General features: G+C 42.4%; 1 protein-coding gene across 1 annotated transcript in view; it reads right to left on the bottom strand.

Moving 5' to 3' along the window:
• Nucleotides 1-15,648, bottom strand: part of LOC309507893 (uncharacterized protein) — a 313,871-nt gene that overhangs the window by 289,283 nt on the left and 8,940 nt on the right. Inside the window, exon 4 of the mRNA XM_082182320.1 lies at nucleotides 8,177-8,281. Coding sequence (XP_082038446.1) covers nucleotides 8,177-8,281 — 105 coding nt within the window. The remainder of the gene's footprint in view (nucleotides 1-8,176; nucleotides 8,282-15,648) is intronic.

The raw sequence follows: 15,648 nt of genomic DNA, 5'->3' as shown, positions 1-15,648 counted from the left end.
CGGCAAGTCACTGTCTTAAAGTCGGCATGAAACGGAAGTTGAGATTGTCATTTTTTCCTTGTTGTGACGTATATCCGAGTGAAACGCTTCTGAAATTAGAAAAAATGTAGGGCGGGGCTTGATTTCGTCCTTCGGGAATGATTGGATCGTTGGAGGTTGGGCGTTGCAAACAAAATGGAGGCAGATTTGAATGCCAGTTTACATTCAGTTGTGGAGGATTTCTCTCCAACCGGACTCCCCACCATTACCCTCCATGAAGGATTATTATTGAGGAGCCCGGCGACAGAGAACGAGGAGCTAAATTTTAAAATTCGTAAATTTCTGAAACGAGACAGACACCGATAGCCGCACCCTCATCGGCTCTGGCCGCAACCCTTTCGCCATGGCACGTGACCGAAAGAGAAGAGAGGTCGTTTCGAGGGGGGAGGGAAGGTAAGTATTTGATTAAAGATTATAAGGGTACATGAATTTAAAAAAAATAATGAAGTGCACAGATAAATCATTTATAATAAACTACAATATTACATATAAAAGAAGATTTGTCAAATTTGATTTCATGCCGACTTTAATAAGCGATTTGTTCAAACCGGCTTGATTCATTCAAAAAACAAGGGATTGTTCATTGAATCGTTAAAATTATTCGTTCAAAACGCGGATTTCATTAAATAAATTTAAAAAAATCATCGATGTCTGTTGGACTACGGCTTCATTATGAGATTCTCGTCGGCGATATAAAGTGAAAATTGACAATATTGTGTCCAAAAAGTAACTCACAATGTTAACTTTATTGTTAATTTAACTGTTGTATAAAATAAATAGCACATTTGCAATTATGCACAGGAAAACGGCACTCTTGCTCATGTGATATTCTAATATAACAACATAATATGATATAAATATAAGACAAAAACTCTTTGGGGACATCTATAACTGCACTGACACATCACGCAGTGAAAGCAAGCATGAGAGACAAACGCGATGTCAGCTCGCACTCGCAGTGCCTCGTACATAGTTAAAGGTAGGGTAGGTAGGAATTTTATAAAAAACTTTTTCAAATTTGTTTCAACTTTCTCTATATATCAATACATAATTAAAATGTAAGTACTCTGAAAAAAAGAGTATAAAAATCGAGTGACTCTAGACCGTTTAATCTGCATTAAACACAGCTCATTATTTCCATTCGGACGAAACAAAGGATTGGCTTAGGCGACTGTCACTCTCTCGCAACCATGGCAACCACCCTTTTGCCCACACAGGATCTGCCTACTTGCGCGCACCCGTTTGATTTGAGGAATTCAAGAGGCACGGAACCTAGGAAAAGCAAAACAATGGCAGAGAAAGAGCAATCAAAATTCACATTACCGGCATATGCAGTTAGCGAAGGCAAACAAGGCAAAAAAGGAAGACAGTACTAGAAAAGGTAATGAACAAAAAGTCTTTGGATAACAAAGAAATAAAACGCTTGTCAATATCCTCGGACCCTAGTTGCACGACCTCCTCTGCTTCGCCCTCGACCCCGGACCTGTCTGAGAGGGGGTAAAATCTTTGCGTGGCAGGGGGAGCTGCCACTCTCGACCAGTCACGTTATATGCGCCTGCCACTGCGTTATCTGCGCCGGCCACTCGACCAGTCACAGATATATGCGCCGGCCACTCGACCAGTCACGGATATATGCGCTGCCACTCGAACTTACACAATATGTAAGGTTTAAAAACAAAAACAAATGCAGTGCGCGTCTCGTGGCTCTATTAGCATCGCGCCGGCCACTACCAGCCACACGATCTCTCACTGTTTACGGCCACTACCAGCCACACGATCTCTCACTGTTTACGGCCACTACCAGCCACACGATCTCTCACTGTTTACATCTTTCAGACACTCCTAATGATACACGAGAGCACAAAGACAGTGCAATACAGATCTTATTTACCTATTTCTCATCTTGTCTTGTTTTTCATTTGCTCTTTTTACCCGTATATGGGAGTGCGCGCTCGTGGCTCTATAGCATCGCGCCGGCCACTACCAGCCACACAATCTCTCACTGTTTACGGCCACTACCAGCCACACGATCTCTCACTGTTTACATCTATCAGACACTCCTAATCATACACGAGAGCACGCAGACAGTGCAATACAGATCTTATTTACCTATTTCTCAACTAAATCTTATTTTTTATTCGCTCTTTTTACCCGTCTATGGGAGTGCGCGCTCGTGGCTCTAGTCTATAGCATCATGCCGGCCACTACCGGCCACTACCAGCCACACAGTCTCTCACTGTTTACATCTATCAGGCACTCCTAATGATACACGAGAGCACACAGACAGTGCAATACAGAGCTTATTTACCCATTTCTCATCTTATCTTGTTTTTTTATTTTGTTTTGTTTTATAACATTTTATTGTTCTAATAGGCTAGGCTACTTCTATATCAGCCTCTGCTGAACCACGGATTGATTGCAAAGTTAAACCATCACGGTAGAAACAGTTTTACTGCTGCTGTTAAAGTAATAACGTTAACTTTACATCGCAACGCTGAGCTACAGTGAAATGATAGAAAAGACAGATGCATTATCTGTGTTAGTCAATTCGCCTCATTCGCGCTAACTGGACGCGCCCGCGCCGCGCTAAACTCCTCGCGCCGCAGGACCTCTAGACGCGCGTAAACGCGTCTTTACATTGAAATTTAAATCACTCGCGCCAGACGCTCAAGAGTGAGTGAGTAATCAAAAAACCTTTCCTTTAGCCTCAATTGAGTGAAACACCGTGTGTAACTTCGGCCATTCTCAGTGGTGTGACTCATGACTGGGACACTAACTCTGCTTGTCATCATAGAAACAGATAATCAGATTGTGATGTTTATTCCCGCTTCAGTAATATGCTGAATAAGATGCCTTCCTTTCGAAACACGAAACACTGCCCAGGACCTGCAACCGTCTCGCAAAGTGTTGATAGGCTATTACTCGTGAGGTGTAACCAATCAGATAGTGCCGTGGGCGGGACATTGAGCAAGTCTGCAGAGTGGTACAGAGAGGCTGTGGCAGCTATATCTAAGTAGCGCATTTTAAAATAAAATTGACTTTAATTAAACCACGGATCCGTGATAAGTTTTGTGATCCGTCTCGCTACTAGTGTAGTAGCACTGATCACTTTGAGGGGGGGATAAATGTATCCCCACCGGGGATCAAAATAATTAAGCAGAGGCAGGGATACATTGACCAGAAAGGGGGAAATCCCATGCATCCCCCCCGGCAAATCACACCCTGTATATATATTTATTGTGCATGTGAGGAACGTACAATGCAAGTGATCGCACAGAAACCATGCCACGATTTTATTGCTATAGGCTATATATGTCTTCTATATGCTTCTTATTTATTAAATCAAGGGAATTGTTTGGTCAAACATTGATTAAAATTAATATACAATTACACAAAATTAATCAGACTTTAAAAAAAGACTTTATACAAAACTTAATGGAGTGGTCAAAATCATTCTTCAGAATGTCTATCTGAGTATCAGGCAGCTGCAACAGTCAGAGATCGTGTGGCTGGCGTGGCACAGGTCAAAAGAGCGAATAAAAAACAAGATAAGGTGAGAAATAGGTAAATAAGATCTGTATTGCACTGTCTGTGTGCTCTTGTGTATCAATAGGAGTGTCTGATAGATGTAAACAGTGAGAGATCGTGTGGCTGGTAGTGGCCGGCGCGATGCTAATAGAGCCACGAGACGTGCGCTCCCATACGGGTAAAAAGAGCGAATAAAAATCTGATTTAGATGAGAAATAGGTAAATAAGACTGTCTGCGTGCTCTCGTGTATGATTAGGAGTGTCTGATAGATGTAAACAGCGAGAGATTGTGTGGCTGGTAGTGGCCGGTAGTGGCCGGCGCGTTTCTAATAGAGCCACGAGACGCGCGCTCCCATACGGGTAAAAAGAGCGAACAAAAATCTGATTTAGATGAGAAATAGGTAAATAAGATCTGTATTGCACTGTCTGCGTGCTCTCGTGTATGATTAGGAGTGTCTGATAGATGTAAACAGTGAGAGATTGTGTGGCTGGTAGTGGCCGTAAACAGTGAGAGATTGTGTGGCTGGTAGTGGCCGGCGCGATGCTATAGAGCCACGAGCGCGCACTCCCATATACGGGTATAAAGAGCAAATAAAAAACAAGATAAGATGAGAAATGGGTAAATAAGCTCTGTATTGCACTGTCTGTGTGCTCTCGTGTATGATTAGGAGTGTCTGAAAGATGTAAACAGTGAGAGATTGTGTGGCTGGTAGTGGCCGGCGCGATGCTATAGAGCCACGAGCGCGCACTCCCATATACGGGTATAAAGAGCAAATAAAAAACAAGATTTAGTTGAGAAATAGGTCAAGATCTGTATTGCACTGTCTTTGTGCTCTCATGTATCATTAGGAGTGTCTGAAAGATGTAAACAGTGAGAGATCGTGTGGCTGGTAGTGGCCGTAAACAGCGAGAGATCGTGTGGCTGGTGCGACGCTTCGCTTAGCCACGAGCGCGCTCCCATACGGGTAAAAAGAGCAAATAAAAAAACTGATAAGATGAGAAATAGGTAAATAAGATATGTATTGCACTGTATGTGTGCTTTTGTGTATCAATAGGAGTGTCTGATAGATGTAAACAGTGAGAGATTGTGTGGCTGGTGTGGCTGGTATGGCCGGCGCAATGCTAATAGAGCCAAGAGCGCGCGCTCCCATACGGGTAAAAAGAGCGAGAAGAATTTAAGATTTAGATGAGAAATAGGTAAATAAGATATGTATTGCACTGTATGTGTGCTTTTGTGTATCAATAGGAGTGTCTGATAGATGTAAACAGTGAGAGATCGTGTGGCTGGTAGTGGCCGGCGCGATGCTAATAGAGCCACGAGACGTGCGCTGCATTTGTTTTGTTTTTTAAACCTTACATATTGTGTAAGTTCAAGTGGCCGGCGCATATATCCGTGACTGGTCGAGTGGCCGGCGCATATATCCGTGACTGGTCGAGTGGCCGGCGCATATAACGCAGTGGCAGGCGCATATATCCGTGACTGGTCGAGTGGCCGGCGCATATATCCGTGACTGGTCAAGTGGCCGGCGCATATAACGCAGTGGCAGGCGCATATATCCGTGACTGGTCGAGTGGCCGGCGCATATAACGCAGTGGCAGGCGCATATATCCGTGACTGGTCGAGTGGCAGGCGCATATATCCGTGACTGGTCGAGTGGCCGGCGCATATAACGCAGTGGCAGGCGCATATATCCGTGACTGGTCGAGTGGCCGGCGCATATAACGCAGTGGCAGGCGCATATATCCGTGACTGGTCGAGTGGCAGGCGCATATATCCGTGACTGGTCGAGTGGCCGGCGCATATAACGCAGTGGCAGGCGCATATATCCGTGACTGGTCGAGTGGCCGGCGCATATAACGCAGTGGCAGGCGCATATATCCGTGACTGGTCGAGTGGCAGGCGCATATATCCGTGACTGGTCAAGTGGCCGGCGCATATAATGCAGTGGCAGGCGCATATATCCGTGACTGGTCGAGTGGCAGGCGCATATATCCGTGACTGGTCGAGTGGCCGGCGCATATAACGCAGTGGCCGGCGCATATATCCGTGACTGGTCGAGTGGCCGGCGCATATAACGCAGTGGCAGGCGCATATATCCGTGACTGGTCGAGTGGCAGGCGCATATATCCGTGACTGGTCAAGTGGCCGGCGCATATAATGCAGTGGCAGGCGCATATATCCGTGACTGGTCGAGTGGCAGGCGCATATATCCGTGACTGGTCGAGTGGCCGGCGCATATAACGCAGTGGCAGGCGCATATATCCGTGACTGGTCGAGTGGCAGGCGCATATATCCGTGACTGGTCGAGTGGCCGGCGCATATAACGCAGTGGCCGGCGCATATATCCGTGACTGGTCGAGTGGCCGGCGCATATAACGCAGTGGCAGGCGCATATATCCGTGACTGGTCGAGTGGCAGCTCCCCCTGCCACGCAAAGATTTTACCCCTACAGCCTGTCCTCGAGCTGACGATGCGGTACTTGTCTCTGGAGTGTAACGTTAGTCCTCATCAAGAGTCAACAATGTTTTCATCATGGAAACTCTTACATGCAGAACACCATATATGTTATGAATCTTACACGAAATTCACCTTCATCACAGTGTAAATGATGGTAATGGAAAAACGTGTATCATGCAACCTGTTTTTAGCTTTGCCTTATAGATAACTAGCTCGTTAGCGAATCAAAAAATATATATTTTAAACTTTACCAATATCAATATGCTAGCTTGATAGTGAGTACTAAAATACATCTTATTTGTTTATATTCATAATGATAAAGTTCAATTTTTTTATTACATGTGATTCTGACATGATGTCACTGCATGCACTGCGCTCCTTCCTCTCCGCTCGTCTCAGGTAAATATTCAAACGTCTTCAGCTCAGCTGTCGGAGTCGCGCGTTCATGTGTTTTTGGGGCGTGGCTTTGGAAGGAGCCCAGAAGGTAGGGGGTGGAGTGAATGGAAATAATGAGCTGTCTTTAAAACAGTCGTGAGAGGTCTACAGACACTCGATTTTTATACTTTCTTTTTCAGAGTACTTAGATTTTAATTATGCATTGATATATATATAAAGTTTAAACAAATTTGGAAGAAGTTTTTTTATAAATTTTTTACCCTACCCAGCCTTTTAAAACAATGATTACAATATCATAGTCATAGACAATATCGCACACTCCTAGGCACATAAAGAATGAACTTACAATTGAACTGACATTTACTCGTTTTCTTCTCTCCTCTCGCGTGCTGGAGACATACGTAGGCTTTTATGCTGCGTATCCTCTTTCCGCTACGTTAACATTCTCGACCCACCGGTGCTTGCAAAACTTTAGCATGCTCGTGCCACTTTCCTGGCATTTCAATTAAATTTCTGTCAGCACCGACTTCGCCTCAGGCAACATCGCAACAAGTGAGTGAATCGGAAGTGAACTGAACGTTATGCCGCCCGAATATAAGGACGTTAAGACAACGCGAAATCTTTTTTTTTTTTATGAAACAGTTTTGGTATTAATCACATATTATGCTGTGTTAAAAAAAAAAATTCCATGACTTTTCCAAAACTTTCTGGGTCTTTTTATTTTTCAAAACCTTTCCAGGCCTGAATTGCATTTTTCAAATTCCATAACTTTTCCAGGTTTTTTCAAACGTACGAACCCTGTTTATAAGACATTGTTTTCTGTGATTATAAACAATAAAATCAAAATGGTTTATTGCACATAAACCACATGTGAGAAATTAGCAAAAATAACCTTGTCAAGTAAAAACATGTGTAATACCTTTCAGTTGCTGATGGTGTTTCTTCCTGAAGTTTGGTCCACATCTGCTGAACAGTCACTCTTCACAGACACAGAACTGAACACAGGTGAGCCTGATCTTACACTAATATATGAGAGAGAGAGAGAGAGAGAGAGAGGAGAGGGAGAGGGAGAGGGAGAGAGAGAGAGAGAGAGAGAGAGAGAGAGAGAGAGAGAGAGAGAGAGAGAGAGAGAGAGAGAACGAGAGAGAGAGAGGGAGAGGGAGAACAAGAGAGAGAGGGAGAGGGAGAGAGAGAGAGAGAGAGAGGGAGAACGAGAGAGAGAGAGAGAGGGGGAGAACGAGAGAGAGGGAGAGGGAGAACGAGAGAGAGAGGGAGAACGAGAGAGAGAGAGAGAGAGGGAGAGGGGGAGAGAGAGAGAGAGAGAGAGAGAGAGAGAGAGAGAGAGAGAGAGAGAGAGAGAGAGAGAGAGAGAGAGAGAGAGAGAGAGAGAGAGAGAGAGAGAGAGAGAGAGAGAGAGATGGAGCGAGAGAGCAACTTTACTACCAGCTGTTCTCTTGTATCATTTGAGGATGATTTAGTGTAATTAAATACAGAATAACCCCACGATTGTCCTTCTTAAGACTTATGATGGATAGATGTATTTATGTTTGTTCGGTTGCCTAATGTCTTTCCATGGTAATTTTATGTCCCCTATGGTTGTCTGTGTAAAACTGTTTTCCTGGCAAGAAGCTTCAAATTTTATAAGACATTGTCTTCTGTGATTATAAACAATAAAATCAAAATGGTTTATTGCACATAAACCACATGTGAGAAATTAGCAAAAATAACCTTGTCAAGTAAAAACATGTGTAATACCTTTCAGTTGCTGATGGTGTTTCTTCCCTGAAGTTTGGTCCCACATCTGCTGAACAGTCACTCTTCACAGACACAGAGCTGAACACAGGTGAGCGTGATCTTTCACTAATATATGAGAGAGAGAGAGAGAGAGGGAGAGGGAGAGGGAGAGGGAGAGGGAGAGGGAGAGGGAGAGGGAGAGGGAGAGGGAGAGGGAGAGGGAGAGAGAGGATTAAGTTCACCTTTATTATTACAATTGACTCGCTATTATTACAAAAGATTTACAAAAAACCACAAACTGTTTTTTTAAAATAAATGAATAATTACTTTCTTCCCCCCTTTTTTTTTAAAACCTCAAAACCAATTCATTATCATACAGTGTACATAATACTTCATTTATTCCCCATAATTCTCTAAACTTTGGTAGAGATTCCACCAACTTGTAGTATGCATACTCCACCCTAATTCGAGAAGCTACCAAACCTAAAAACATAGGCACAACGCTTATTGACCTTTGCCCCAACAGTCTGTTTTTCCTTGTCTTCCAAATAGCATATTTTGCAGTGCCAGATAAAAAATTAATTAAAACCGTCACATTTTTCTTTTGCAATGAATACTTTGGCCCGAAAATGAACAATTGAAAAGAAAAAACTTCACCCAAGGACAGAAAACAATTGCTTAAAAAATCTAAAAGATTATCCAATCGTGAACACTGCACAAAAAGATGAAAAATTGACTCTGTCTCAGAACAAAACGGGCAACCCACCCCAACACTAGGATTGAGGTGTACCACATGTCTGTTTGTAGCTATTGCCCCATGCACAATCCTCCACTGGAGGTCACCTGTCCTCTTGTCGATCGGACATTTGTACAGGGTACGCCAGCTGCCTTTAGGGGAAGAGTCAGATCCAAAGAACTGTGTCCATCTTGTTGAAGAAACTCCATTCAAAAATTGCATATTGAAAACTTTAACACATATCAAATAGAGAGATTTCTTTCCAGCAGAATCAAAACTTTCCAGAACTGGTGTTTTCAGAGTCAGTAAACGGCTTTCATCTTCTACCCAGTCTTCCACAGCCGCGCTTACATTGATTAATGGAAAAAGATGACCATACCCCTCAACCCACTCATTAAGGGCTTCTGGGTCTTTCAAAAAAACTTGATAATCTGTGTTCAAGTCCTTGAAAATCTCAGCAATGCACTGTTGTAAAAACCGGATTGATTTCACACCACTTCTTTGGCTCAAGTCTTGCAAATCACTTCTCAGGATATGTCCCAGCTTGTTGCACCCAGCCACTAACAGTCGTGCTCGCACATTTTCAGATGACAACAGTCTTGAAGATAAAAAGGAGTTAAAAAACAATGGTTCCTCAAACAACCAATGACCAGCAGGTGTATTAGGTGATCTTGATACGATAAAGACCTTCCAGGCCTCCAGCACAGATCTATAAAAGGGGGTGAGATCCACCATTTCTTTCTCTTGCAATTGCATTAAAAACAAATGTTTGTCAAAGCCCATTCCACCTGCCCTCCTCAGAAGAGCTGTTGCAGTGTCCATCCAGGCAGAGTTTTACAGTCTTTGGGCTGTCTGCAGCCGAAAAGTCATTATCCTGGACTTAATATCCACCAAGCCCTGCCCGCCTTCTTGTACTGGGAGATACAAAGCCGCTGCTCGAATCCAGTGTTGTCCTGACCAGAAAAAGGTCACCAAACTCCTTTGAATACTTTGAATTAGTCCTGTAGGTGGCTGCAGTACACACAGTTTATGCCAAAGAGTAGAAGCCACTAAATTATTAGCAACCAAAACTCTTCCCCTGTAGGACAACTGGGGTAGCAACCATTTCCAGCGAGACAATCGGGTACACACTCTTTCCTCTAAACCCTCCCAATTTAACTTTTGAGACTCACTTTTCCCAAAATAAACACCTAAAATCTTTAACCCCTCTCTTTTCCATGTAAGATCTCCTGGCAACTGTGGAAGATTTTCAACAGAAAACTGCCCTGCCCAAAAAGCCTCACTTTTGTCCCAGTTCACTCTCGCCGATGAAGCCTTCTCATACACATTGAGTGCATTAACCAGGGCATTAATGTCTTTTTCATGATTGACAAACACAGTCACATCATCAGCATAAGCACTTACAGTAATACTTGAACTCTGAGATAAACCAGGAACAATAAAACCAGACAAAGTTTTACGTAAATTAAAAAGAAGAGGCTCAATAGCAATGCTATATAGTTGCCCTGATAAAGGACAACCTTGTCTGATACCCCTTGAAACTGGGATTGGCCGGCTTAACCCACCTCCCACTTTAACAATGCAAGCAGCACCAGAATACAGCAATTTGACCATGTTTAAGAAAGAATCACCAATACCAAAAGCTTTTAAAACATTAAAAAGATAACCATGATCAACCCGATCAAAGCCTTTCTCTTGATCTAAAGAAATTAAACCAACTTTCAGTTCAAAACTTTTACAAATATCTAAAATATCCCGAATTAAAAACAAATTATCCATTATTGTTCTTTCTGGGATACAATAAGTTTGATCTTTTTGTACAATCAAGTTGAGATATTTTTTAAGTCTATTAGCAAGACACTTAGACATAATTTTGTAATCAGTGGTCAGTAATGCAACAGGTCTCCAATTTTTTAAAAGAGATAAATCTCCCTTTTTTGGTAATAAAGATAGCACAGCACGTTGACAAGATATAGGCAAACAACCATCTTTGCTGCATTCACAGAAAACCTCATATAAGTCTTCTCCAATACAGTTCCAGAAACGCTTGTAAAATTCAGACGGCAACCCATCAATACCAGGAGATCGTCCAATACCAAGCTGACCAACTGCAGTAGTGAGTTCTTGAAGAGATAGTTCAGTGTCCAAGGCAGTCTTAGAGTCTATTTGAGGCAAGTCTTGCATTAGCTGCTCGGCACAGTCAGTATCACATTGTTCAGCAGCATAAAGACTGGAATAAAAAGTCACTGCATGATGCCTCATCTCCGTAATATTGCTGGTCACCCTCCCATCAGGAAGGCGAAGACATGACATCTGTTTCTGTTGTGCCACTTTGTGCTCCAAATTAAAAAAATAAGCACTAGGAGCGTCCATGTCATTAACAGAGACAAAACGAGACCTTACAAGAGCTCCCTTCACCCTTTCATTCAAAAACAACCCCAGTTCTCTTTTTTTTTCTTGCAGGTTGTTAAACAGATTAGGATCATATCTATTAATTAGATCCACCTCCATATTTGATATGTCCTTTTCAATTGACTGAATAATTTATCTTAATTTAATAGTGGAATTAGCAGTATGTTGCAAACAAAACAATTTAATGTTTGTTTTCCCTATTTCCCACCACTGTTTTAAATTTTCAAAAGTGCCTTTACACAATCTCCACTGTTGCCAAAAAGTCTCAAAATGTTTGCAAAAATTAAGATCTTGAAGCAATTTAGTGTTAAAATGCCAATAATAAGACCTCTTTGTACACTTGGATGATCGTGGCGGAAGCTATGGCGGAAGTTGTGGCGGCGCGGACACACGCAGCGGCTCGGCACTCTCCATTGCTTAGCAGCTTTTTGGTGAAGTACACTCGATCTTCACTTTTGACGATAAGAAACGACAGCTCGGTATATGTACCTGGCAATTTTGGGACATTCCCGGTGGAGATTATTCGGCCAAAGAAGCGTAGGCAACAAATCCGAGTCTCCGGGAAGAAATACAGACCGAGAAGGACGCGGAAGCAAAAGCGGGGGAAGAGGGCTGGGAGCCGGGACAGGCTTCGTCTAGCTCCACACAAACCTGCTGTGCCTAGCATATTTCTTGCCAATGCCCGTTCTCTCGTAAACAAGATGGACGAGATGAGACTACGGACTACGGATTACCGCTGGGATGGTTGTGTTACAATAATTTCAGAGACATGGTTACATGAGAACATCCCGGATACAGCTGTGGAGTTAGCGGGCCGCAGTGTTTACAGATCAGACCGCACACTACAGTCTGGTAAGACGAGAGGGGGAGGAGTATGTGTGTTTATAAATAATAACTGGTGTAAGAATGTTATTGTCATGGAGAGACATTGCTGTGTAGACATGGAATTCCTGCTGCTAAAATGCAGACCGTTCTATTTACCCCGGGAGTTCACTGCTGTGTTTGTGGCTGCTGTGTATGTTCACCCACGTGCTAACGCTAAGTAAGCCATGAAAAAACTGTATGAGGCTATCAGTGCACAACAAAACAAGCTACCCGACAGTCTTTTCATTGTGGCGGGAGACTTTAATCATTCAAATCTAAAATCAGTTCAGCCTAAATTTTACAAAAACATTAAGATTGAAACAAGGAAGGGGAAAACACTGGATCAGGTGTATACGAACATAAAGGGAGCCTACAGAGCACTGCCAGCCCCCCACCTCGGTCAATCTGATCATCTGGCCCTTTTCCTGAGACCAACATACAGGTCTGTTGCTAGCAGAACTAAATGTCAAATCAAGACTGTGCAGATTTGGACTGAGGAAACAGAATCTGCACTACAGGACTGTTTTGAAGATACTTTGTGGGAGCTCTTCGACCATGCAGACATTGAGCAATACACCACCACAGTACTGTCATACATTAAGTTCTGTATTGAAAACACCATTCAGACTAAAAATGTTAAATTGATCCCTAACCAGAAGCCCTGGTTTAACGGAACCGTATACACTCTTCTGAAAGCCAGGGATGCTGCTTTGCGATCTGATGACCAGGAAGCTTACAGGAAATCCAGAGCTGACCTGAGAAGGGGGATTACTTCTGCTAAGAAAAATTACAAGCTGCGTATTGAACAGCATTTCAAAGAAAATAACCATCGCAGCATGTGGCAGGGAATCAGGACAATAACTAACAATACCGCAAATTATGGCCCACCCTCTCTTGTTGACCCTTCTCTCCCGGACCAGCTGAATACATTCTTTGCCCGCTTTGAGGATGGAGCCAGTGCAGGACAGGCCATCGTCAGTACTCATGTGGATGAGCAACCGATCGTACTAGATCAGCACCAGGTCAAACGGGCCTTGCAGAACATTAACATCAGAAAAGCACCTGGACCAGATGGGGTCCCAGGACGTGTACTAAAGGTATGTGCTCATCAGCTTGCAGCTGTTTGGACTGACATATTTAACAAGTCACTGAAGGAGGCTATAGTTCCTATCTGCCTAAAGACTGCTACCATCATTCCTGTTCTAAAACAGAAAACTGTTGTATGTCTAAATGACTACAGACCAATAGCATTAACACCAGTTATAATGAAATGTTTTGAGAGTTTGGTTTTAAACAGCATTAAGTCCTTCATTCCAGCAAATCTGGACCAACACCAATTTGCCTATAGAGCCAACAGATGCACTGATGATGCCATTTCACTCGCACTTCACACTGCCCTCACTCACCTGGAGAACCCTGACACATATGTCAGGATGCTTTTTGTTGACTTCAGTTCAGCTTTTAACACCATTTATACCAGCAAACTAGTCAACAAACTGCTATTACTTGGCCTGGACTCTCACCTCTGCAAGTGGATTAAGAACTTTCTTACTGACAGACCCCAGCATGTCAGACTTGGAAATATCACCTCCTCCACCACCATCCTTAACACCGGCACTCCCCAGGGTTGTGTTCTCAGTCCGCTCCTTTACTCACTATTCACTTATGACTGTTTTGCCATTCATGACTCAAATCCCATTTTCAAATTTGCAGATGACACAGCTGTGGTGGGGCTGGTAACCAACAATGATGAGACCGCTTACAGGGAGGAGGTCCAATCACTTGTATCATGGTGTAGCAGGAACAATTTAATTCTTAATACAAAGAAAACAAAAGAAATCATAATTGATTTTAGAAAATGTAAAAACAACAAACATGAAATTCTCGAGATACATGGAGAGGAGGTGGAACAGGTCCGAAGCTTCAGATACTTGGGGCTACATCTGGCGGAGGATCTGACCTGGGGAGTAAACACCAAAGAGCTAGGGAAAAAAGCTCAGCAGAGACTTTTTTTCCTGCGCACCCTAAGACGCACTGGGCTCCCGCAGACACTCCTCATAAACTTTTACAGGTGCACAATAGAGAGTGTGCTGGCATACAGCTGTACAGTGTGGTTTTCCAGCTGCACTGTTGAGGAGAAAAAAGACCTGCAGCGGGTAATTAAAACTGCCCAGAGAATCATTGGGGCACCTCTTCCGAGCCTTGACGACATCTACTCCAGTAGGCTGCAGAGAAGAGCTGCAAGCATCAGGGCGGATCCTACACATCCTGGCTACACTCTGTTTGACACCTTACCGTCAGGCCGGCTCAGGGTCATGAGGGCGCGGACAAACCGCATGAGAAACAGTTTTTTTCCAAGGGCCATTAATGAACTGCTGAAAGGTTGAAAGACTAAGTAAATCCGGACTTGTTTTATATTGTGTTTTATAATTGTTTTAGTTTTATTAATCCATTTTAAATATATATATATATATATATATATATATATATATATATATATTTATTTATTTTTTATTTTTTTATTTTTTTATTAATATATATTTATCTATGAACTGTTGTTGACGGTGTTACTTTTATCCCCTAGGCTGCTAACTGAGTGATTGATGTCATCTTAATTTCGTTGTGTAGAGATATGCAATGACAAATAAACTATCAAATCAAATCAAATCAAATTTATAGTAAGAGAAACCAAATGATGATCTGTGTACCCTACTGGAATGATACAACAATCAATACTCCGACTACTAAGATGATTGGACATATAGATCCTATCCAATCGAGCAGCACCAACTCTGTTATCTGTCATTTTAATCCAAGTATATTGTCTCACTTGTGGATGTTTGATCCGCCACATATCTAAAAGATCTATTTCTCGAATTATTTTTGATAATTGAGATGAAGACTGAAGATGAGGTTCTTCACTTGTGCGATCAATAGTAAAATTCTCAGTACAATTCCAATCACCTCCCATGATTATATTTCCATCAGCACATAACATTAAAGCATTTCTTAATATACTGAAAAAAAATTGTCGTTCATGTCCCACATTAGGTGCATATGCATTTACAAAGTAAAAAAGAACTCCATCAATATCAGCCTTTACTACTACTAATCTTCCATTTACAGGTTCCTCTTTTTTTAAAACATTAACTCTTAGATCAGGAGAGAATAAGATTGCCAGCCCAGCACTCACATTTGTTTTGTGGCTAAGTATATATTGCCCTTTCCACCATAATCCCCACTCAAATTCATTATCAATATCGCTATGTGTTTCTTGAAGGAAAATAACATTTAATTGTTTTTGCTCTATTGTTTCAGATACAAGAGCACGCTTACATTCATCCCTTCCACCATTAATATTAAGTGAGCCAACCCTCAATACTTCCATTAAAAATACTGGAAGAAAGAGCAGACAGGCAGAAAAGAGCAGAAATATAGAAAAAGACACCATGTGAAGCTTAAAAAAAAAAAACAATTACAA

This window comes from Leuciscus leuciscus (assembly GCF_965113295.1).
Source record: "Leuciscus leuciscus genome assembly, chromosome: 10".
In the NCBI taxonomy this organism is placed as follows: domain Eukaryota; kingdom Metazoa; phylum Chordata; class Actinopteri; order Cypriniformes; family Leuciscidae; genus Leuciscus; species Leuciscus leuciscus.
This window is presented reverse-complemented; position numbering and strand designations above follow the sequence as displayed.